At 32.5% G+C, this 26,342-nt stretch overlaps 3 protein-coding genes across 4 annotated transcripts; 2 read left to right on the forward strand and 1 right to left on the reverse strand.

Moving 5' to 3' along the window:
- The first annotated feature begins 1,913 nt into the window (after positions 1-1,913).
- On the forward strand, positions 1,914-6,738 carry LOC137830151 (Flavin containing amine oxidoreductase family). 2 transcript variants are annotated; one of them, XM_068637319.1, is made up of 9 exons: positions 1,914-2,467; positions 3,135-3,320; positions 3,439-3,523; positions 4,264-4,411; positions 4,492-4,572; positions 4,663-4,834; positions 5,488-5,647; positions 5,801-5,904; positions 6,248-6,738. In XM_068637319.1, exons 1-9 carry the CDS (start codon positions 2,072-2,074, stop codon positions 6,545-6,547), a joined length of 1,632 nt encoding a protein of 543 aa, XP_068493420.1. In that variant the 5' UTR covers positions 1,914-2,071; the 3' UTR covers positions 6,548-6,738. The 2 variants fall into 2 exon arrangements, with proteins under 2 accessions (XP_068493420.1, XP_090160669.1); XM_090304543.1 differs by having other exon boundaries at positions 1,977-2,467; positions 3,135-3,348.
- An 8,622-nt stretch (positions 6,739-15,360) lies between these two features.
- On the forward strand, positions 15,361-16,858 carry LOC137830152 (auxin-responsive protein IAA30). The gene is made up of 4 exons (XM_068637320.2): positions 15,361-15,666; positions 15,947-16,149; positions 16,237-16,336; positions 16,527-16,858. The coding sequence occupies exons 1-4, from the start codon at positions 15,497-15,499 to the stop codon at positions 16,582-16,584; spliced, it is 531 nt and encodes a 176-aa protein (XP_068493421.1). The 5' UTR covers positions 15,361-15,496; the 3' UTR covers positions 16,585-16,858.
- A 5,369-nt stretch (positions 16,859-22,227) lies between these two features.
- LOC137830153 (Chitinase family protein) lies at positions 22,228-23,516 on the reverse strand. The gene is made up of 2 exons (XM_068637321.2): positions 23,017-23,516; positions 22,228-22,717 (listed from the first exon to the last, which is right to left on the reverse strand). The coding sequence occupies exons 1-2, from the start codon at positions 23,463-23,465 to the stop codon at positions 22,351-22,353; spliced, it is 816 nt and encodes a 271-aa protein (XP_068493422.1). The 5' UTR covers positions 23,466-23,516; the 3' UTR covers positions 22,228-22,350.
- Between the last annotated feature and the right edge of the window lie 2,826 nt (positions 23,517-26,342).

Genomic DNA, 26,342 nt, shown 5'->3' on the forward strand with positions numbered 1-26,342 from the left:
AGATAAATTATATTGTTTAAATTCAATTTTGCACTAGATTTTGAATTCAAAATGGGTACACAATCAATTATAGTAAGTAGATTATATTCCATTTAATACATTTATATGTGCCCCAACTAATCTACATTATCATTATACTAAATAGATGATTGATTACATGGGCATAATGCATGAAAATGGATAAATTTTGGTTATGGATGTTACATACTCGATTATATAGGCTCTTGCAACAATTGTGATATTTTAAAGTTACAATAATACAGGCTATATGGTCAATTATGTAGCCATAGAAAATTAACAAATGGTTTGTTAATTGGCCATTCGTTGGCTTGTTTTGTGAAAAAAAAAAAAAAACATTGTAGACAACTCTTGAACTTCGCATGAGACACTCCAATTGCACAAGAGGTTTGACAAAATGATATTTTGGATAATTCAAGATTCTCTTGCTCACTTTTATATCAAATATTACATTTGAGAGAATAAGTAAAAACATTCTAGCCCACCATCAACTTTCCACGCATATCACTTCACATATGTTGAAACAAACCACACACATTTTAACATTTCCTAATTGCAATAAATACAAATTAAAGTTACACTAATTTTGGGATGAAAGGTAATAAAAATACATATTTGAAATGATATATGTTAAGTTAAGTCTAGTATATATTCATATTTAAAATTTAAAGATATTATTGAACTTATATTTTTTAAATATAAATCAAATAGAACGAGGGAATACTTTAACATCATAAACTATCTACATTCACCCTGCATATTTATTATATAAAAATTAAGGAATGACACTCATTATGTTATAAAATTTATATAAGACTTTATTAGCTAATTAATTTAATAATTTATATTATTTTTTATTTTGTCTTTCACAATTTTATCTTTTTTGTCGTGAACTATCATTTGGAGCTCCAACAATTTCACTTTATCCCAACCACACACGGTTATTGTATTTCCATAGTTTAGCTTGTGTTTAAAGAGATTATCGATGTGATCAATATTTATTGTTGAAATACCGTTAACCAATAATAAGATATAATTTATTTGAAGTTTCCCAGTTATCATGAGTAAAACACCTTCTCGTCTCGTTATAATTTGTGATGACAACCTCAACCTCATCGCATGACATTGACACCAAAGTTCTCTCAGAACATTGAAAAGAAAATCAATAAAATAACAAGTTTCCACTTAAAGATGAATTACATACCATATTTCACAATCAACTCATGGAGCTACATCAACACACTCTTTCATATTTTGATTGATTTTATTTTGTTTATTATCGAGTTCTAAGAATAATGTTGGTTCTAATTTGAATATTCTTTGTTGAATATTTTAATTTAACCATATAAAGTAGTAAATGTAAACTAAAAACACATTATGCAATATAGAAGAAAAAAATGCGCAAAGATTATGTTGTATAAAAAAATATGGTAGTTTATAAATATAATAAAATTTATAACAAACACAAATATTAGTTATATACTTTCAGATATATCAGCATATTAACCATTATGCTCTTAAGTGAAAAAACTACACTATGTATAATCCTTGATCTAGTGTATCATAACCAAAGACTCATACAATTATTAGGGAGACATTCTTATGATAAATAAATAAAAATTGTAAATTCTAATAGACTTATAATTAATAAGAATATAACTCCACTTGGAATGGGTGATAAGAAAAATATAAGAATATTTTTTTTAAATTAAAATTAATTATACATAAAATAAAAATATTGTTTTAAAAGTTATATACAAATTAATTAATAAAAGAACTACTTTTTAATTTTTGTAAGGTATTTCTAAAAAGTGACAAAAGTTTATTTGTTTGTAAACATAAATAATCTTAAATGTGGGCAGCAACAAAACTATTATCATCTTAAATGTGACGTCAAACATTCAATAAGTAAACTTATGATGTAAGTGTTAAAGAGTTTTTTTTTCATATAGCAAATCAAAGAATCTTAGCGTGTTTCCCATTTTCCTTGTCTGTAGCACAGGTCGAAGATAAGTGCTGCCGTTAGTTCCTCCTTCTCCACTGTGCGCCCGCCATGGCAACCGTCTTCAACGACATCCTATTCCCGCCAAACCAAACCCTTCTCCGCCCCTCCCTCCATTCCCCAACCTCCTTCTTCACCTCACCCCCTCGAAAATTCCCTTCCTCTCACCGTAACCCTATTATTCGTTGCTCCATTGCCAAGGAATCCACCGCATCTCCGCCCAAAACCAGAGACTCCGCCCCCGTCGACTGCGTAGTCGTCGGCGGAGGCATCAGCGGCCTCTGCATCGCCCAGGCCCTCTCCACTAAACACGCCAAATCCAACGTCGTCGTGACTGAGGCCCGAGACCGCGTTGGAGGTAACATCACCACGCTGGAGAGGGACGGGTATCTCTGGGAAGAAGGTCCCAACAGTTTTCAGCCCTCTGATCCAATGCTCACCATGGTGGTATGTAATGTTTCTTTTGCCCAATTTGGGATTGTGGCTAACTCAACCTCTTGGAGTGAGGGTTGTCCCGGTTTATTTTGGTTATATGACTAGTCAATGTGAGATTTGTAACACAATTGAGTGCATGTTTGCTTTCCCATTGGTTTCCCAAAATCAAGTTGAAATACCAGCTAATGTGATTTCAGATCATGTTTAGGATTTGATTATGAGTTTGGATTTGATTATTAGATGAAACAATTTTAAGGTTTTTGGGAGATAAGCTCTACTAGAGGATGAAACAAATGAAATAAAATTTTGCATAAAATGAAACTAGCTTGATTATAAATAAAAATTTGATTCTCAAAAAATTGCTTTTGCACAATTTTATTTTACTTTATGGGGTTTTATTTATTTTTATTTTATTCTCTTAGAAATATTTGTGAAGAAATTTATTCAAACACATCCTTAAAAAAAAGATAAACAAAATTTCTAGTGAGCTTTATGACTAATGTTCTTTTATAATAAAAAAATCTAACAAAAATCATATCATGTCAAAATTCATTTTAACCATTTTTTTTTTTTAAAACAATATCATTTAAAATCAATTTCCCCATTGCTCATCCAAACATACACTTAGTGTCTCTGGTTGAATTGTTGTTAACGTGATTTCTGTTGTTGCATTTTGTAGGTGGACAGTGGTTTAAAGGACGAACTTGTTCTGGGGGATCCTAATGCACCTCGGTTTGTGTTGTGGAATGGAAAGTTGAAGCCCGTGCCTGGGAAGCCGTCTGATTTGCCTTTCTTTGACTTGATGAGCCTTGGTGGAAAGATCAGAGCTGGCTTTGGTGCGCTTGGAATTCGGCCTCCTCCTCCAGTGTGCCTTCTTTCGTTTCTTTGATTATGTCGGTGTCAAATGCAATATCCGAAAGGATGAAATGCAGATGTTCTTAATTTGGTTTTCTCATGTAATATAATGTTGACAAAGGTAACAGGGTCATGAGGAATCGGTTGAAGAGTTTGTTCGTCGGAACCTTGGTGATGAAGTCTTTGAACGATTAATAGAGCCTTTTTGTTCAGGTAAGAGCATTAATTTGTTTGCTCTGTTATATTCTTGTTTGTTAACCTCTAACAAACCTTCTATGATTATGCTCTGGTAGAGTTTTCTGGAACGAAGTTTCTTACGCATTCTCTAACCTGTCTTTTGAAAACTGAGTTTGAAAATTTTCATATGGGGCAATTTTTTTTCTTAATTTATGGCTATATTTCTATGTTCATAATGGTACTTGAAAAATAAGTGACCACTTTTTGAGGCTGTTCAGTATTGTTCTAATTATTGTTCAGTGGTCCTTTGGTCCACCATGCAAAACTAAACTGAAAGCGTGATTTTCCTGTTTGGGAATTTTTTGTGGCCTGGGAAAGGGGAATAACTTGTCAAGAAGCAAGTCCGATATGTTATAGTTAGTTCATCACGATTCATAGCATGTGGTGGTTTTGACAACATTTAAACTTGGTTTTACCACATTATCAAGTAATATTAACAAAATATTACTATTTTCTTTCTTCCTTTTTTTCCTCTTATAAATGCTATTGAAGTATATGTACAAATAATCAATTGGACAAGCACTTACTACAGATCTTATGTAAGTCAGCCGCAATGTCCCATAAAAGACTTGACTGCGTCTTACACTTTTTCTTTACTTATTAATCAGTGATGAGCTTATCTCATGCTTTTTCTCTTCCATTTGTATATTTCTACTTTTTTGTTTAGCAGTCTTTGTTGAAAATCCTGTTTCTTACCTTAATTTTGTTATATACAGGGGTCTATGCAGGTGATCCTTCAAAATTAAGTATGAAAGCAGCATTCGGCAAAGTTTGGAGGCTGGAAAAAAATGGTGGTAGCATTATTGGTGGAGCTTTCAAAGCAATACAAGAGAGAAATGCAGCTTCAAAACCACCTCGAGACCCGTACTAGTTTACTTGTTCTGGAGTTTCTGGATTTTCCCCATAGTTTATGGAGTGTTTCACTAATTCAATTAATCATGTAGGCGTCTGCCAAAACCAAAGGGTCAGACTGTTGGATCTTTCCGGAAGGGACTTACCATGTTGCCAGAGGCTATTTCATCTAGGTACTAAATGTAGCCTTGTACCAATGTTCTAGTTAATTTCCTCTTATTCTCCAGATTGACAATCCTTGTGAATTGTGATCCTGTTGACAGATTAGGCAACAAAGTAAAGTTATCTTGGAAGCTTTTAAATATTAGTAAACTGGACAGTGGAGAGTACAGTTTGACGTATGAAACACCAGAAGGTGTGGTTTCTTTGCAGTGCAAAACTGTTGTCCTTACCATTCCTTCCCATGTTGCTAGTACATTGCTGCGTCCCTTGTCGGTAAGTTTCTTCCTCTAAGGGGATTATGCAATTTATTTCTGTTAATTAATGACTTTTTTTGGGTGGAATCCTTGAATTTGGGTGATATGACCTGTTGAAATTGTGTGGTGTGGGAGTTATAGCAGGCATTTTTTGATGCCTAATTGTAGGTCGTTAGTTTTCTTTGTTTGCATGCCTTTGGCTCTTTTCTGTTTGAGTGTGTTGTGAGTGGCACATGCATGTGCATATGCTTTTGTGCCTATGGTTGCATGTATCTCTACTTTTATTATTCTCTGATCTTTCAGAGCCATAATTGATTTCCTGTGCAAACACTACCACCTCACACATAATGCAAAGGAAGGTACAATTAATCCATGATATGGTTTTTCCAGGGCTCAGTTTTTCTTTGCATATGAATTGTCATATTTCTAAAAACCTCTGGGGGTGTTTGTTTCATGTTTTAAGTGTTTTCGAGGGTGAGTATCTCTTATTCCCATGAGAATGAAAGTTATATCTACAATAACTACATTTCCTGTGACGGGCTTTTACTGAAGTCAAATAACAAAATGCATCTCAACCAATTAGTTTGATAAATGGCCAATTTTTGCCATGATAGTTCCCAATGCGAACATTGAGGGCTGTATTTCCTGACAACCTTTTAATATCTCTTGCAGGCTGCTGCTGCAGATGCACTTTCAAAGTTTTATTACCCTCCAGTTGCTGCAGTTTCCATATCCTATCCAAAAGAAGCTATTAGATCAGAATGCTTGATAGATGGTGAATTGAAGGGGTTTGGTCAATTGCATCCCCGTACCCAAGGAGTGGAGACATTAGGCGAGTATTAATTTTTTAAGGCAAAAGTGAAGTCTTTCGACACAATAAGTTCCACGTCTTCTTAATTATCATTCATGTTAGAACTGCGGACTGTAGAGTGCATTCCAGTTTTTGACAGGTTTGATGATAAGAACATATTTGTGGGCTTGACAGGAACTATTTATAGCTCATCACTTTTCCCCAACCGAGCACCACCTGGAAGGGTTCTACTCTTGAATTACATTGGAGGGGCTACCAATACTGGAATTTTACAAAAGGTGACATTAATAAGAAACATGAAGTGTTAACATATATGGAATTGGTTGAGCTGTTATGGCAATCAATAGGGTGAACAGTAGCTTTTATGGGAAACTTCGGGGATGGTGGTGTAAAGAACTGTTAAGTCATTTTTTAAATATGTGTATAGGATTTGTTTCTTTAAAAAAAGCAGAAAACTGCTTATTTTTAAAATAAACATATTAGGTAAACAGAAGAAAGCATGAATTTGCTATATTTAAAAAAAAAAACCTATTTAAGAAAAAATAGTTGTATCTCTACCTGTATAATCAGATTTGTTTCCTTTCTTTTTTATTTCCTCCTAAATTGTCTTGTTTGTGGCAGACGGACAGTGAACTTGTTGAAGCAGTTGATCGAGATTTGAGGAAAATCCTTATAAACCCAAATGCCCAGGACCCATTTGTATTAGGGGTGAGACTGTGGCCTCAAGCTATTCCCCAGTTCTTAGTTGGCCATCTTGATCTTCTAGACGTTGCTAAAGGTTCTCTTAGAAATACTGGGTTTGAAGGGCTCTTCCTCGGGGGTAACTATGTGTCTGGTGTTGCCTTGGGACGATGCGTTGAGGGAGCTTATGAGGCGGCAGCTGAAGTAAACGATTATCTCACAAGTAGAGTGTACAAATAGTGGCAATTTTTGTTTTCATGGAATGGGTGGGAACTCTCGTGTTCCATTGAATTGAAATAATCACAGTTTCTCAAATTCGTTCGTTAGGCTTTTGGTGGCTTCTACTGCAGATTATGTAAAATCCACTTTATTTTGTTCATTATGTACTTATCACGTATTTAGGAGGACTGGTAGCTATTATTTTTTTATCATTCCATTTGTTCCCTCTAATGTAGGAGGGTCAAGGTAGTCAAAATCTCCAGTTCAATCATAAACAAGTGCGATTTCGCTGGCCCTGGACTGGACGATTCCATTTACGCTCAGCATCACATATTTGTGGGATTCACAAAATCGTCTATAGACGCATAATCAAAACTTCGTATATTTATCTGATCATATCGAGTAGCAGTTCGGGTTGACTACCTGATGAAAAGAATGATTTTCTGGTTTAAGCAATAGAACCGAAGCCCTTAAAAGAGACTATTTGTATACAGATTTCTGCAATCTACAAAAAGTAAGTCACATCCTCTTTTATTCGAAAAAGGTAATTCCCAAATTTGTTGTAGGTCTTGCATACGTCTTCAAAGTTCAGAAGATTACATTTTTGCTACCCCTGTATGGCTTCTTCGTTGCGTCAAGGCCTTTCTCTCTAGTGCCCAGACCTTGTCTCCGTTGTGTCAATTTCTATCAATTTCTCTCTAGCGCCTAGACCTTGTCTCCGTTGGGTTTATCATTTTCTTTAGCATATATAATTGTAATGGAAAGAACATTATTCTTTTTCTCCCATTTCACTATCAACTTCGGTGAATATGACATGTAGAAACTTTTTCAGAGATGGGGGAAAATTCTGTCATATCTTGAAAGCTCAATAGTGGGTAAAGATTCGGCTTTGTGAGATTCACACGGGTTCATAATCCAACGACATTGGAGAAACAGTTGGATTCGATTCGGATCGGAAATATAAAGTTATATGTGAAACATAAAATGAAACACTTCCAAGCTTGGAGGAAGAAAATTAGTGAAAAGTCTAACCTAAAAGCCCTCTCAGGAGGTATAAACAATGAGTTTCACACAAAAGTGGGAAGAAATCGAATTCTTAAGGAAGGAGGTCGAGGAAGAATGGCTCACGAGCAACCTTATAGGTAGGATTCACAACAATTGTAACACAAAGATAGTAAGAGAAAGACTCGTCATGGGAGAATAAAATTCATGAAAGTTAGATATACCTTGGAGATAATACAATGCTACTCAAAAGGGATGGGAATGCTAACATATAACAAAGTTGTGGAGGAGAACTGTGAATGACTTGGGTAAGATTTTGGGGTTTACCTATTTTTGTGTGGGGACGAGAAGGCTTTGAGAAGGTTGTAGCAACATTGGCAACTTTTGTTTCAATAGACAAAGCAATTTGCAAGACTACGAGTACGTATGTTGATTGTCTTAGATGTAAAGACTGTCAAGAAGATTAACAAAACAATCTACCAAATCACCATGAAGAAGAACAACCATCAGCAGAATATGTGGGAAAGGATAAACATAAACGACCCATCATTAAACGCCTCAACAAGTAACGAATTCTTAGACATTGAGGAGTCATGAAATGAGGGAATAATGCAAGGATAACATTCAACTCAATCAAAGGCTCGAGCCATTCATCTGGCCTGATATCTCGTTCAAAAGTGATCTCCACTTTAACCCAATCAATCACTCATGTGTATTAAGGGAGAGGAACGTGAGAATCCTCTAGAGTAGGATTGAGGAGATTTCCACATCTACAACAACGATGGCCAAAGCGGAGAAAACATAGAACTCGAAAAGGGGATATAGGAAAAAACCAAAAACTAGGGGAAGTGAAGACAAATAGAAATAAATGAATATCATAACATTTAACATAAGGGGGTTGGGAATCCAACCAAAAGAAGGCATTTGAGAGAAATAATGGTAAGGAGGATGCAACCATGCTCTGCATTCAAGAAACTACAAAAGTTACAGTTAGTAAGGAATTATGTTATGTCATATAGGGGATAATAACATTGACTGGGCACACAAAGTAGCTTAGAATGGGGGGAGAGGTATTTTAAGCATCTGGAATACAAAATTGTTGACAAGGGTAAGTTGCAATAGTCCTAACTATTTTTTGATGACAAAAGGAAAGTGGAGAGTGGATGAACATCCAGTAAAGGAATGGTGGAATAGTTATGAGGTGAAAGGTAGTGGAATATTCATTATAAAGGAGAAATTAAAAAGATTAAATATGGATCTTAAAACATAAAACAGGGAGGTCTTTGGGGTTATATACTCAAGCAAGGAAATGATCATCTTAATAATAAGTGAAATAGACATGAATGATGAGAAGAGAGGTCTTGTAATGGAAGAAAAAGAAGAGAGAAAACATCTAATTGTAGAGTTGGGGAGAAGCAACTTAAAGATAGAAGCTTTAGAAAAGCAAAAATGTAGAACACAATGCTTAACAAGGAGATTTGAACGCATTTTTTTTCATTTTATGACAAAATGAAGGAGACTTAAAAATGAAATAAAAGGCGTCAATATTAGGGACAAATGGAGAGAATTGTCAAACATGGTAAAAGAAGAGATTAAGGGCTTTTACCATAACAAATTTAGTGAACCCGATGGAGTAAAAATATAGTTATATAGTTTAGGATTCTCTTCTAGGGGTGGTCATATCCATTGGATTTTTTTAAAATCCAATCAAATCCAAATAAATTTAAAATTTTATCCATTTTAACTAGATAAAATTTATTTAGATTTTTCAAATTCATTTAAAATGCATTAAATTTAGATTAAATTCATTCTGTCAATTAGATTAAATCCATTTCGATTTACAGACGGGCTAACTTGACTCGACCTAGACCTAAGCCGACTCGACTTGGGCCTGGACTGACTCGGCTAGATCTATACTCGGACCCACTCGGTTAGACTTGGACTTAGACCGAATCGGGTCGACTTGGGCCTGGGCCAACTCGACCCAACATGGCCCTAGACCGACTCGATTCTACATGGGTATGGGCTGACTCGGCTCGACATCGGCCTGCGCCGACTCAGCTCAACATCGGTCCAGGCAGATTCGGCTCGACATCGACCAAGACCAACTCAGCTCGATATGGGACTGGGCCGACTCAGCTCGACATCGGCTCAGACTGACTCGACTCGACATTGGCCCGGACTGACTTAGCTCGACATTCACCATTATCGACTCGTGCTGACATCGGCTAGGACCGACTCGAATCAACATGGGCCTGGGCCGACTCGGCTCGACATGGGTCCAGGTCAACTCGGCTCGATATGGGCCAAGACAAGACTCAACTCGACATGAGCCCGAACCAACTCGACTCTACCTGGGCCCAGGTCGATTCAGTTCGACATTGACCCGGTCGACTCGGCTAGACATTGACCCGGAATGACTCGGGACGACATTGGCCTGGACCGACTCAAATCAACATGGGCCTGGGCCAACTCGGCTCGACATGGATCCAGGTCAACTCGGCTCGATATGGGCCCAGACAAGACTCAACTTGACATGAGCCCAAACCAACTCGACTCTACCTGGGCCCAGGTCAATTCAGTTCGACATTGACCCGGTCGACTCGGCTAGACATTGACCCGAAATGACTCGGGACGACATTGGCCAAGACCGACATCGGCCAGGACCGACTCGAATCAACATGGGCCTGGGCCGACTCGGCTCGACATGGGTCCAGGTCAACTCGGCTCGATATGGGCCCAGACAAGACTCAACTCGACATGAGCCCGAACCAACTCGACTCTACCTGGGCCCAGGTCGATTCAGTTCGACATTGACCCGGTCGACTCGGCTAGACATTGACCCGGAATGACTCGGGACGACATTGGCCAGGACCGACTTGGCCTGACATGGGCTCTGGTTGACTCAACTCAACATGGGTCTGGGTTGACTCAGCTTGACATGGGCCTGGGTCGACTCGACTCGACTTTGGCCCTAATCGACTTGACTCGACATCAGCCCAGACTAACTCGGCTCGATATTGGTCAGGACCGACTTCGCTCGACATGGGCCCAGGCCAAATTGGCTCGACATGGAACCATATTAACTCAGCTCAACATCGACCCGAACGGACACGACTCGACATCGGCACGGGTGGATTTGACTCGACATTGGCCCGAGCCGACTAAGCTCTATTGAACAAGGTGCTTTGATGTCTCCAAATCCAAGAGGAATGCCTGAAGACCTTGCTGCTGGTTGTGTGTGTGCCTAAAAGTATTTGAATTTGTTAATCCACTCTTTATCATGATCTAAGATTAATTGAATCTTAATCATTTTGAAAAAGATGTGTTTTCTAAAGAGTATGAAAATTCAACCTGTTGAAATGTCGATTCAACCATTTGTTTTACACTTAGTGGATTTTGAAAAGGATTTGAAAAACTTGACTTTGTTTAACTTTGCTGTCAAACCAATTCAACCGGTTGTTTTAAGAATTCAACCGGTTGTTTTTTTGAAAACCTTAACAAAATTCTATTAAGTTGTACCAATCTATTTTAAATGATTCAAACTGCTTTTAGCTCTTTAATTAAATGCTTTAACCATATGATTAGAGTATAAAAAGGTTATTTTACGATTTTGGTCATTAAGAAAGAGAGATAGTAACTAATTATTTTTTATATCTAAAATTAATTTCTATTTAATGATTTTCTAATAATGTAATTCTCTGCATCATCACTAGAGTGACACTCTACTGAAGTGTTGGAACCAATTGCTCTTCTCTAGCTCAAAATTCCAAATATGCTCGGCTTAGCATTTGACTATAGAAGGGGTGAAATTCAATCTAAATTAGATTTTAGAGCACTTGCACAACATACATTTTGGACCTACAACAACAATACTCAAATCACCGGTTTATTGTTGTCATTACTGGGATATGGTAGTAGTGATTATCATATTGCCGAATAAATTGTTGAACAATATCAATATACTTTTATTGTATGTTTGACTTATGATACGTCTTTGATTTTTCTATTACCTTTAGACAAGAATGTATGTCAAATGATTTAGTTTGTTTCTTCAAGCTTCTCTATATGAAAGTTACTTTCTTTTTTGTTTTAATTACTCTCTGATTTATTAGATAGTTATTTATAATAAATGATATATATGAATAAACATTTTTAAAAAAAAACTAATATTAATTTTGTCTTTTTTAATTTTTATCTGTTTCTCTTTATAATATGTCTAGTCTTTATTTTTGTCTGTTGTTATTCTAGTATTTTATTGTCTCTTTATTTTACATTCAGTCTCTTTAACTAAATCTAGAATGAATGTGGTGCTTTTATATATATATATATGAAGTATAGAAACTGTTGTAAGTGGTAGGTGAAGTAAATATAGTGAGCTAAGGGAATTGAATAAAAAAATAGAATTAAAAAGTAATAGAAAAAAAGAAAGTAGAGAGAGAGAGTGGAGTTAGCGTGGGGACATGGTTACATGGGAGATGTGAAAGTTAAACTAGAAAGAAAGTTTGACGAATGAATGTGAGGGATGGAGAATGATGAGGAAGAAGGGAAGCAATGAAAAACAAGATGATGGAAGAACGGGAAGGGAGAAGGAAAATGGGCGATTTGGTCTTCACATTGCAAGACACATCTAATAGGGGTATTTAAGAAAAAAGGGGATGTGGGTTACACCCTGCTTTTCTAATTCAACACAATCACTGTATTGGAGACCAAATCACAGATTCATGGCTAATTCAAGCAACCTTCTGGTTGGGATGGTGGGGAACATTTTACTTTTTTTTCCTTTTCACCCTTTTCAACATTTTCTCATTTTTACCTACCATTTCCCATTTCTTTACATCCAACTTCCTAATTCTAACCTTTTCTCTTCTTTATATAAATAAATTCCAACAAAGGCAAATCATATCAAATATCATATTTTATTTACATCGTAGTTCATCAAGTAATTTGCAAGGAGATCAGCAGAGAAATGCTAGAGAAGAAAATGTGGTGTTTCTTGTAAGATATGAGAAAGGAAGGAGAAAAACAAGTGAAATTATCCTTGTGTTTTTTACTATATGTTAATAATATATAAGAATTTCGTAGTCGTCATACTTGTTTTTGTTGGAAGAGACAATTGATTATGATGAAGACTTTAAAGGAATTGCATAAAAACAAAATGAAATACTATAGATTGGAATAATCAATTATATTTTATAACATAATCCAATATGTTTTTAAAAATAAATAATAATAATATAAATACTTTTCTATAACAATTATAATAAAATAAAATTAATAATATAAATATTAAAATTTCTAAATTAAAATAATAATGAAAAAATTAATATTTAAAATTAGTAATAATATATAAAAAATAATAATAAATCATAAATAAAAATTATAATAAAAAATTTATAAAGTAATAATAAATAAATAAAATTAAAATAAGTTTATTAAATAATAATATTATTAACAATAATAATTTTATTTTATGAAAATGGTTTTGTCTACAATTTTAGATTTATTGATAATATTAGATTGCTCTTATGATATATTGTTGTTCTTTTTTATTTTTTGCCTAATAATTGTTATTTAATTCTATTTTCTTTTTATTATAGCAATAATTCTATTATTTTCATCATATTGTATTGTATCATTTTATCTTTAATATTTATAAGGTGTTATATCAATTGATGTTTATTTTTGTTAAGTTACGAAGTTTACAAATTTGGTTAAATATTTTATAATTATTTATATTTAAATTTTATTTAATTTTATAAAAATTATTTCCAAAATTTTGCATGTATTTACAATGTCAGATAAATCATATTTTATTTTAAATGAGTTTACAAATGTAGTTAAAATAATGTTTTATAAGATTGAGTTACATTTAAAGTTCATTTTTTATTATGTTATCAGAATCATTTAGAGTATGTGTCAGCAAAGGATTATTGGACTTATCAGACTACCTACATTGGGATCGTTATCGGACCACCCATAAATATATAGTTTCGCACATGAGTTAATAGGTCTAATATCGATCGACAAGAATATGTTGGAAATCTGAGTTGATAGGTCTCGTCTCGACAGGAATGTGTTGGAAATCTTACATTGATATTTCATATATAGTATAATAAATGAGTGCAAACGTTATTATAATCTGGTTTTACAAGATTAAACTAGATTTAAAATATACTTCTTAAATTGTATGTTAAAAAATATTATAGTCTCACACATGAGTTGATAGGTCTCATATCGACAAGAATGTGTTGGAAATCTGAGTTGATAGGTCTCGTCTCGACAAGAATATGTTGGAAATCTTACATTAATATTTCATATATAGTATAATAAATGAGTACAAACCTCATTATAAACTGGTTTTACAAGACTAAACTAGATTTAAAATATACTTCTTAAATTATATGTAAAAAAATATTATATTTTATTTTAAATTAATTTTAATCATAAAGACAAAATTATAATATTATAATTTCATCAATTAAAATACATTATCAATCACACTCATGATCAAACTTTCACCTTTCACCTTCAACCATCTTTTCCTTCAAATTCATCATTTTCTCACCTTCAACTTCATTCCTTGATCAAACAATAAAAAAAAATTGATAGAAGAAGAATTGCTATTTAATTCTAAAAGCATATATATAAAAGAAAAGTTGATAGAGGGAGACTTGGTATATTTTTCTAAAAGCAACAAATGATTTAAAATAAAGTAAAAGTGAGTAATAATTATTTGGAAATGAGGGCAAATAAATTAAACATAAAATTACACTTTTTATAAAGTGCGTTTCCCAGTTCCAACATGTGTTTGATATTGCACAGAAGTTATTCTCTTTTTCCTTTATTATTTTCTTATGCTATCAAATCGAGTTGATTGCCAGTCCCCAAGACCAGATCTCGAGTTTTTTGGCATAAAAAAGTCAATAATATATTCAAACTTCTCACGTACTTCACGTTCACGAAGAAGAGATTACATATGACCTTTTGTTCTTTATTTTATTTCTTGTATCATCCTAAAATTGCTTTCCATATTGAATACAGTGAAAAGCAGCCATGCAAAATAAAATGCAAAATGAACACATCAGGAAGAAATAAATGCACACGACAACTCTGCATAAATGAAAGAAAAGAGTGGTGAAGTTTGTCTAGTGCAGTTAATTCTCGAAAAGGAATGAGACAACACTTCTAGAAATTCTGTTCTCATATTTTAAATGTTTCTCTGCTGTTCATACGCTGATATGCTTTCCTTGGTACGTAGCAGTATTTGTAGCCTCACTTCACTTGCACCAATGCCATAATACATTGGAAAATAATACATTTGGTCTCTGCAACCAAGATCCCCACGAGCAACACGATGATTACATCCATTGAACATTGATTACATGGATATTACATGTTTATGCAAGGTATCAGAGATCAACATTAATGTCCTCTTGTCCACCCCAATTTTCACCCAACCAATGGTCCGATATTTAGGTTCATTCCATCCTCCTCAGAACATAATCAGTGTATTACGGACCACACGCCTTGTCTAACTATTGTCTCTATAGTAATTGCCAAAAAATCGTCTTCAAATGGCGACTAATTGAAGTGTTTAATCACAAAAGTCTTGATGAACTCAAATCTTTATGCACCATCAACGTGGGATAATATTAATTGACTGACTAATTAGTCCGAATATACTTATGAAGGCTGAATTATTAAACAAAAAACATGTTGACATAGTATAAATACTATGTTGATTTCTACTTATTTTACACGTGTAGTTGTCGGCTACCATGACGACATTTTAGGTCTACCAATTGCATGGGAGGAAGAAAAAGGAGAGTGGCCAATGGAGGGTGGCGCAGCAGCTGAAAAAGTCTTCTTCAAAGCGTTCTCATCTTCTCTCTTTCTTGCTTTCTTTATTTAAGGCCTTTATTGTGGCGGCTTCATGTGTAATCTACCGAACTAGTTCCTTCCACAATGGGCAAAGCCTCTAGTTCTTCCTCCTCTTCAATCACCAGCTGCAGGAACAACCCTTCCAATTCAACTGCATCCTCTCTCACACACCAACATAGTCAAGACCTTCGCACAGATCTTAGGCTTGGACTCAGCATTTCCGCCACTCAACATGTTGGCTCTTCCAGTTCAGGGTTTGTATTGTATATATAGTATATGGAAAACATGATTTGTCAGCATGAAATGGTTCCCTCAGAAATTTAAGGGTTTTGATACTGATATATATTGAGAAACTCTCTCTTTCTTCCCTCATTTGGTATGTTCAAACTTATTCAACTATATTGACTCAGTATCAAAACTCTCTTTGATTTTTAAGGGTACTATGTAGCAACTCTCTTTTATGATGGGTTATTTTGTGGCTAGCATGAAAAGTTGTTCACCCTCTCAAGTATTTGTATCATTCTCATATGTTAGGGGGCCCTGGCAACCGATGCTGCCACATCTAAGTAGTTTTTCACAAGCTACTGAAGTGAATGATTGCAGCGATCATACCAGCTTCTTTGTGAAGGTGTACATGGAAGGCATTCCAATTGGTAGAAAACTCAATTTGTTAGCTCATGATGGCTATCACGAGTTAGTAAAGACCCTCGAACAAATGTTTGACACTACCATTCTGTGTATAATCTAATACTATTCTCTCAGTTAATTCTTTTTACTTTGTGTACGTATCATTATCTCATAGGGAATGTGGCTGTTTTGCACAGGGGGGACTGAGATGGATGGAGTGCAACAAGAGAGATGCCATGTTCTAACTTATGAAGATGGAGAAGGAGATTTGATTATGGTTGGAGACGTTCCTTGGGAGTAAGTTAACCATAACTTTCTCTTACATTTTCTTTTCTTTTCTTTGATAAAAAGATTACTAATAAAATAGAAGTAAACTTTGCTTTCAAACAAAACCTGGTTTAGTTCAATTTAAGATCAAAATTGTACCCATTGCTACATCTTTTCTTCCATTTTAAGCATTGATGTACTTGCTTTTTTGGTCATGTAGGATGTTCCTTTCAGCTGTAAAAAGGTTGAAGATCACAAGGGTTGAGACATATGGGTGATAAATGTTTGCATATGACAAAAGATTGGTTCTTTTGTGACTTAATGTCAGTGGTCATCCATTATCAAAGTGATGTATATTCTTACAGTATGTTTGGATATTGGAAAGGGTTGAGATAATGAGAAATAGAAAAATCAAAAGAAAAAGGAAATGAAAAAAGAGAGTTTAAATAATGTTCTTGCCTTTTTATTGAGATATATTCTAAAATTAGGAGATTTTGTAATAAAAGTGCCCCAAGAAGTAAAATAATTACATTTTTTGCATCCTTTTATAAATTTCTATATGAAAACAAAAAACAAAAATTCCTTTTGTTTAAGTTTCCAGTGGCTCTAGAACTTGGGTTCTAGCTTTTCTTGTTACCGACATAATTTCCTGGGTTGTTAAGATCCTGCTCCTTCGCATTCTCTTACACACAAAAAAATAAAAAAAATAAAAGGAAAATTGCAGAAAAATATGTGGTGAGGACAGAAAGCAAAGCTGAAACAGATGGTGTATATGCGAGGAATGAGGAGCAATAAAGGGAGAGACATAAGAGAATGTGTAGCACAATAAAGTAATGTTATACTATTATTCATATGCATTGTTTGATTTTGAATTTTTGATTAGTCTATGTACACATTTGGTGTTTAGATTGGAATTTCATTCACACAAATGTTTGATTTTGATTACTGAATATATTAAAATCTGATTCAGACAAGACTAGAATTTAATTGGGGAATGGAATGAATTTGTTTAGGGTAGTTGTCTAATCATTTAATAAATTCTACAAAGACACTTACAGAATCTTTAGGCACAATTCTCTAATTGAGATAAAGACCCTTGTAGATTGGTAGAAGACAGGTTCCAACCTTTGCCCAATGTACCTTCACTTCACCCAAATTATTATTATGACATTGAAATGTGTTGGCCAGCAAATTCCCAAGATGCCACAAAATAAATAGACAGCTAAACTACTAAAATTATATTGTTACATATCAGATAAGCTTCGTATTTTTCAAACAATATTTGAGTCTTATCAATAAAAAATATATGATTGAAAAAATAAATTTCTTTAAAAATAGTTCATCTAATTTTTAATAATCATCGAAAAAGTTGACATATGACCTTTGTTTATAGTTAAAATATACAAAAATAAACCTTTAAAGCAAAGTAAAGAGAAGAAAAAATGAAAATTTAAAAGAAATATTTCTATAAAAGAACCGAGATGCTGCGCTTGATATTACATTTAGTTTCTGAAAATTTAATTTTAATTTCTATAAAAAAAGTTAATATGTTCTTAACGCAAGGTTTTAGTTCATAACAAGAAATTATAACTGCACCACATTTTCCAAATATAATAAAAATATTTTAAAGTTTTTTGTGAAAAATAAAACTAATTTGAAAATATTTTGAAGGATAAGACATATTTTACATTCTTTTAATGTAGTTCTCGAAGCTCTCCATTATTCTCCACAAGAATTTGCTTACTATTTGTTTTCCATAATTGCAAAACACATTAACTGTGCTTATTTTTAAAGAGAGACAAAAGAATATGATCCTCAGATAAAGTGCAAAGATTTTATGAAATGACAGCATCCTTGTTGTGGTTTCACTTTGATCGTTTGTTTTTCTTGTCATCTTCTATGTTTCTTATGGCAATAGCATCTAATAATAAGGAATAAGGATCATAAAAGTGGAAATTCTATATTCATCAACTTGAAATAAATTACTAACGAAATGCCACCAACCAGGTGTTATAGGTAGAGATTTTTATCAAAAGAGAGAGGAATCAAATCAATATTTCAATATATTCGTAAGTAAAAGTGTGGATGACTTTTTTTTTATCGATATATTAAAAAATTAAGACTCTAAATAGTTAATAAAAATTAGATTATAAGAAAAAAATTATTTTTTATTTTAAAAACATATATTTTTATTAACAACAAAATAAACATTTATTTAATGTGGATTGAATGAGACCTTTGTATTAGAATGAGCTCATCTCCATCACAAGAATTAGGTCTTAATTTAATTTTTGTAGGGAATGTGTCACATCACTTTTAAGATATGTTTGTAACTTTTACTCAAATGCAAAGGGATAATATAAAACTCGCTTTCTAATTAATGTGATTTATTTAGTTGTCCAGAAAAATATTATTTCACATATATATAAGGTCTTAAATTTATGTCATGTCGACATAATAAAGAATTCTTATAAGACTCAATTTTAAACTTATAATTTTGTATATGACCCGTCAAATGGAAATGTCCTAAAAATTTAATTTTTTAAAAATATGTAATATAACAAAACAATCAAAAATTAAATTAAAACATCATAAAATGACTCTTATAATAAAAATAACTTAAGTTGAAAAATAAATTTTATCAAAATAAATATCTTGATGTGAGAATAATATATATAAGAAAATAATTATTGACATAAGAATAGGGTTATTGATTAAAATTTAATTTAAAAGAAATGATTTTAAAGTAAGGATTGAGAAGCAGAGTATTGAGAGAATGAGAGAAAATAGCTATGTATTGCTTCTGCAGTTTTAATGTTGATCCTCCCATCATAGTTTATCACATTTACAATTAAAGGTGATGGGGGGAGCAGGTTGCGTTTTTCTTCACAATTTTTTCGACTAATTTTTATGAAGAGGACTTGTGAAAGGTGTTCCTTAAATGAAGAAGGGTGGTTGATGAAGGGTGAATGTTAATAATCAAATATTTGGTTTTGTCAAGTTATCTTTTGTCAAGTTTCAAGGTGTAGTGAATGTCTATGAACTTGAACATAAGAAAAAGTTGGACGCAGTATGGATCGAAAATTGGAAATTATGAGTGAACAAACTTAAATATAGTAGAAATGGAGTTTCAAAGGTGGAGTGGAACTCTAAGCAAAAACCAGTTATATATAGAAAAGTGATGAAACCTTTAGAGATATAACAACACTCAGCTAGTCCAACCTTCTAAAAGGATGACTAGGAGCATGACACAAGATCCCGGATTAAGTCAGGATCAGTCCATAACCAGTACATCAGAGTCTATCATTCTTTAGAGGATTACCAAGAGCGGAGTCCACATGATTGGAGCTGAGCACCAACTAGTTTCTTTACTTTTAATTTTAGTAGATTAGGGTGCACTTGGCATAAATTGGGCTTGAATAAACCAAACTCTCCCTAGCTTCTAAAAACACTCTTGATCGCCCCTATGTTGACTCATTTTACCTTAGATTCTAGAAGGAAGACCTAACTTGGACGACACACTAGGCTTGACCTAGTTTCTAGAAGGCCTTAGTCTTGGCCGCCCCTCTCCCTCTCTCTCTTGCCTTCCAAGAAACTCTCTCTTATAAATAGGGTGTCTTGCCTCTTGTATTTTCACATTGAATTTGAATAGTAAGAAAGCTCGGCTTGAGTGTTTCTCCTAAAGTTTTGGGTCTTATCTTATGAGAGCATACTCCAAGAGACGAATCTTCACCGCTCATCTTGGAACTTTTCATCATTCCAAGTGGCATGTTCATCCCCTCCATTCTCCATAAGATTTCCTTGATCTTTCTCTTTTCATTTCTTCCATTACGCCATTCCATTATTCCTTTTTCATTTGTGTTCTTTATCTACATTTTCTCGGTCATTACCTTGCTATTTGCCATCTTTTTGTGTTTCCCTTCCGCAATCATCATCATAATCACCTTATTATTGTGTTTTCTCTTTTGCTCTCTAGAAGAGAACCTTGACACTTACTTAATCACTTGATTAAGTTCGTTTCTAGTGACAATTTTTTTAAGCTTCTCACCATATTTTTCTAATTCAAAAATATTAAATAAAAGTGAAATCTCTAAAATGTGTCAATCTAAAATCAACTCACATCAGAAAGTATGGAGAAATAAGGAATCGTCACATGCCCAAGAAGTAAGGGGTGGAAGCAACAGAGGTGCACACAACTCTAGGAAGAATAATGTTATACAAATTAATACAAAGGTTGAACCTTTGGAGTGACTGGGTAAATGTTATATTGGAAGAACATATGAGTGCTGCAAGGCGCGGTATTTAAAGGAAAGTTTTATCCTAGGGGGTTTTATTTTATTAGAGTAAGATATTTGGGAGAGAACAATGTGCTTCTTTCCGGTGACAGTGATGAGACGATGAAAAATACAATGGAAGAAAATAAAAAGTAGTTTGAGTCTATCTTTTATTTCATCGTTTCTAGGGATAATGATTTTTTGGTTGTGGATAAGTTTATTTTGGTCTGTATTAGAGGATTGTCTTTTCATTTATGGAGTAGACAATGCTTGATTAGTATTGTGGCCATGATGGGAACGTGATATGTATATCCCCTTCGGCTTATGTCATGTATGGGTTTCATGGGTTGTCATGGATTTTTTGGAATAATATCTTTGGACTATAGCAGGTTGTGTTTCACTAGGTGATTGGGGCAGGTAGAAGTGTGTGATTTTAATTTTTTTTATTTTTCTGTTTTGTATAAGGGTTGAGTTACCTCTTAAATAATCATATTTATTTATTCTTATTGATAAAAAGAAGAAAAATGATTGTATTATTTATAAAGAAAATGTGTTAACACAAGACTAAAAATCTAAGAGAGAAATTATTTATTAGAATACATCAAAAGAGAAGTTTTCTTGTTTACTATTAATGGATGAAGACATTATAAAGTACGTGAAAGAGGCCAAATAGCATATCATTCATTAAAAGATGAAAGATGGATCTTCAAATAAATGTAGTATAATTTTTCCTCCAAAAAAAAGAACTATATAACTACTGAAAAGTGGGTATGTAATATATATATATATATATATATATATATATATAATATTTTTCACGTGTTTTTGTGTTTTCTTTGAATTATGCGGATTGTTGGTAAAATGTAGGTTTAATGTATAAATTTCATATTTGAATAAGGTGAGTTTGGTGGTGAAAGTAGAGGTTTAGAAGAGGTAAGATTAATTTCTAAAAAATTTCTAAGTTAGACACTCACAAGTGCGAACAAAGATAAAACAAGGAGATAAATGTGCTGAAATTTTGGCAACATTTCTTTAACAACTCCAAGTTTCATTACAAGGTGATTAGCACCCCTAATTATAGTGCTAATTGGTGCCAAAAATCATAAAATACTCTTCACTCAAATATTAACAAATGACTCTCTCTAATTTGAGCAACTTTCTCTCCACTCAAAGATTAACAAATGACTCTCTCTAATTTGAGCAAATTCTCTTCATTCGTAAGGCAACAAGTGGTGTACTAGTTTTCTTTCAAAACACGATGCACATTTCTCGAGTCTAAGAAATCATTGTACTACATAAATGTTGGGATAACTCATCTTGCCAAAATTACCTCTCCGACTATTCTATCTCGACTTACGAAATACTCTTGACATAATTCATAGTAAATTTATGACGTCATCCAGAACAATTAACTACTAACAAATAATTAACACTAAATCGAGATAAAAACAAAAAATATTCAAAAATTTCAAAAGTTAAAATAGAAAACCACATTATAATATTAAAATGATTTTGTAAGAGTTATATCGAACTCGGAAGAACATTGAATCAATTTGTGATATTAACATGTTTGTCATTATATATAAAATTAATTAATGCATTTAAATTAAAAATCACGTGTGAATGTTAACCTAAATAAGAAAAAACTTCAAAATAATCTTATTTATTTTATTGTTCATAATATTGAAATCTAAAACACTAGGTATACCGAGTACATTATCATTTTGGCGGAGAAAAGAACATAAAAGAAAATAATTATTAAGAAACAGTTTAAAAGGACTTTTGGTATGCACAATCCAAGTTAGGTCCTGTATCTACATTAAACAATGTTGCATATCTTTTGAAGTATTCAATGCGGTTATTCACCCTTGCATCATCAGGAATTCCACATTCAAGTCCACCATTGATTATGTTAGTCACAAGGCCATACCCTGCAGATCTATTAGCTGCTAAGTCAGCCTCTCTGGCCACATATTTTCCAATCATCACATTGTGGCAAGAAGGTTTTGGCTTTTGCTCTGTCATCCAAAACCACAAAGCTGTTTTAAAGGCAATCAATGAATTGTTTGACACTATATCAGGGTTTCTCAATCCATCAAATCCCAAGGCCTTCCCTGCTGCTCCATAGTTGTAGTTCCTGCACCATATTTTATCTCAATTCATCAATATTGCATAATATTTCACATTACTACATAATCATAAATTATAAACTGCTGTATATAACAAGGTTGTTAGATTTAGCAGACAAAACAACCTAACAGCACACATGATGAGTTCAAACAATGTATGCATAACTTCTTTATCTTTTTTCTTTTTTACGATAATTACTTCCAAGATAATGTCTAGGGTATATAACATGGTAAAACATTTTACAACGAGGATGCATGAAAACTAAGCAAGAAACAGTCAAATATTATATGTATAATGCATGTATACCATGAAAGTTGAATTGGTCCTCTTCCTTTATAAGTTTTTCCTGGGAAACAAGGCCATTGTTGGTTGGTGGAATCACAATAATCACTCTGAGGACTAACTTCTTCCTTGAAGCACAATCCCCAAGCATAGGGTCCATCGGGTGCAGTAGCCCACCCACCGGTGGTTTCATGCGAAATTTGAGCAAGAAACGCCGCAACCTCACGCTTGCGTGTGGTTAAACTTCCACAAGAACCAAATCGACGGAAGCTTCTGGATGCCATGATGAAGGAATCATAGGTGTAGAAGTTTTTAGCCGGGCATGCAGCGTTGTCTTTGTGTAGGAAAATGGAATTAAAAAGCTCTTCGCTAACCACAGAAGAAACGGGTGATGTACGAGCTTCTGCCCCCAAAGAGAAGCAGAATAAGAAGGTGGAGAGAAAGACACCCATAGAGGAGAATGAGAGTGCCATTGTTAAACAAAAAGGGTCAACTTCAAATCCTCTTTTGCTGTGAGAGAAACAGCAAAACTGAGAAAGGCATTTATAGATAGACACCATCCAAGAGGAAACTGTCAGAACACACAAGTTGAATTTATCATATTAAAACACTATGGAGACTTCCAAGGTCAACAACAAAGTTTTTTTTTTATGTTAATGTCATACGTAATATTCCCTACAATTTTTTTTATTATAAATAATAAATTAGTAAATAACCTATATTTCTATTTCAAAATTATTTCTTATCATGTTTAAAGTTAAAATAATGTATGACATTTTTAACTATTCATATTATCAAATCAGATTAAGAAAGAAATTCCATATCATTCATTTAAATATTAATTAACTTTTCTAGTAAAAATATGCTAATTAATTAAGGGTATTTTAGAAAAAATATTAACACATCATTCAACAGCAAAAGGTCATATTAAAAGGACAAAAAACAATCTAAAAATTATTTTATAAATAATAATAATAGATAGATAGATAATTTTAAGCCATTTTCAACAATAATAACTAGCCATTAAATGAGAAAATTAATACTTGTACTTCAAATTCTCATTTTTTCCTCTTTTTGTTTTTTTATCTACATATTCTTTGGAATGCTTGATTTTGACGTGGACAATTGATGTAAAATTTTTATAATAAATAATATTTAGGTGTATATTTTCGTTTTTCAAGCTTTATTATTTTATTGTTGGAATTTACTTTCCGATATTTTTATTTTTTTTGTTGATTTTTACTTTATTGCTTAGAATTGTCTTAATATAAAATATAAGATATGACTCTGTTTTTAAAAGGTAAATAAAAATGTTAGAAAATTAATATAAAAAACATTATAAGTAGTTTCACCACTAAAAAATAATATAAATATGCTTTAATATTATTTAATATTTTTTATTGTCTTCCCCACCAAAATTTATACACAGGATTGCATTTGTGATTGTTTTGTGTTCACATATTGTGGAATGGCGAGAATTGAGGAAGTATTTGCCATAAGCCACACGGCAACTTGAGTTCAATAGTGCCACCCTGCACTCCGAAATTTGACCACAGAATGTTGATTTTTTTTGCTGTCATCAATAAAGTTTTTTCCAAATATTCAAAATTCGATTTTCAAACAATTAATTTTAGTGTGTTGTCGGTGGTCGACAAGTAATGTTGACTTAATAACATTATCTATAAGGAGAAATTAAAGTACCAAACCTTATAATAAATAATGTGAAATTTAAGAATCTATGTTTGTATAAACAATTGTGGAAATTAAACATACACTAATCTCTGTAAAATGGTTGTGTCAACAGTGAAAAGATGGCTATTAAGAAGTTAAGTTATTGGGCCAGGTTTGGGCAATCAAAAATCAGGCCCCAACGTTCTGCAGCCCATGATTTCAATCTGCATTTCTATAAATTTAAATATCCTAAATTTATCTTTTTTTTCACATTTTGAGTTTCATTTTCTGATAGTATAATACGAAGAACTCTCACCTTATATAATTTAAAATATTAAACATATTATACAATTCAAAATACAAAATTGTATTTTGGACTTTATTTCAGAAATATATTCTAAAATATTTTAACTCTGTTCATTTGTGCAGTTGGAGGCATCCTTAACAATAGTGACACAAACTACAATAGGGGAAAAGGGACATCTTTCATTTTATACAGTGAAATCTAGAAATATAATTTAGAATATACAATCTAAAATGGAATTTCGAATTGTATTTTAAAATGTATTTCTGAAAGGAAAATATACCGTAAATTGTGTAATCCCAATTAATGCATCTAGATTCAAAATCTTAAATCTTATTATAATTGAGAATGTATTTTCAATAAGAAAAACATAATCATTTCACCACTTCCATTGGTGTATATTAAAATCATGGAGGTGGAGAATGCAATATTCCAAAATTCAATGGGTTAGCTAACTAAGATGGATTGGGTCCAATGGATTTTTGGCCCACTTAAGTATAGTTAACTACCACATTATTTCATTTTACCTATATATTGTTATACAGAAAGGATGAACCATTTGCTGTAATTTAATGAAATAAATAATTAAATATTTTTATTTAAATAACTAAATATTTTTATTTTTTTTTAAATAATAATTATATATTTTTTAATACTATTTTTACAAAAATTATATATATATACATATTTTAATTTTTTTTTATTTTTAATTAATAAATAATAAATTTATATATATATATATATATATATATAAAATATAAATACATATATGCAGAAACATATGTATTATTCTAGTAAAAAAATGTCTCTTAAGATAAAGAAAGTGAAAACTTTGAAAAATCAAGTTAATTGATTGAAAATATAAATGATCACTGGTGGTGATTGTTAAGAGTGATTAGGAAATTATGGATTATTAGAATTTGTATTCTATAAAACGTATATTATCTAATAAGAGTTTAAAAGTGTAAATATTTCTTAAATTACAAATTCTTAAGGAAACATTTACAGATAAACAAGTTAATATAATATTTTTTATATTTTATTTCTAATTATTTACTTCAATAACTTATCTCTTTCTTTAATCATTTTCATATTTAATTTTAAGCGCATGTATTTCCATAATTTTTTACATAATCTATTTCAAGTAAATTGAGTTTTGAGAAATGTCTTTATTTTTTAAGATCTTTACAAACATTCAATTGATAAAAAATCTATCATAAAGATGTAATGTCTCTGAAAAGATATTTATCCTTTTCCATAAATACTTATAAGACTCTCTGTGTTCATGAAGTTCATAGTTAATAATATGTGAAAGAGATTAATGAAGAAGAAAGTCTCCATTTGATTCCATAAAGATAGTTTCTTGTAATTCCTT

The sequence above is a fragment of the Phaseolus vulgaris genome, chromosome 7 (genome assembly GCF_051622355.1).
Source record: "Phaseolus vulgaris cultivar YP4 chromosome 7, ASM5162235v1, whole genome shotgun sequence".
NCBI lineage: Eukaryota > Viridiplantae > Streptophyta > Magnoliopsida > Fabales > Fabaceae > Phaseolus > Phaseolus vulgaris.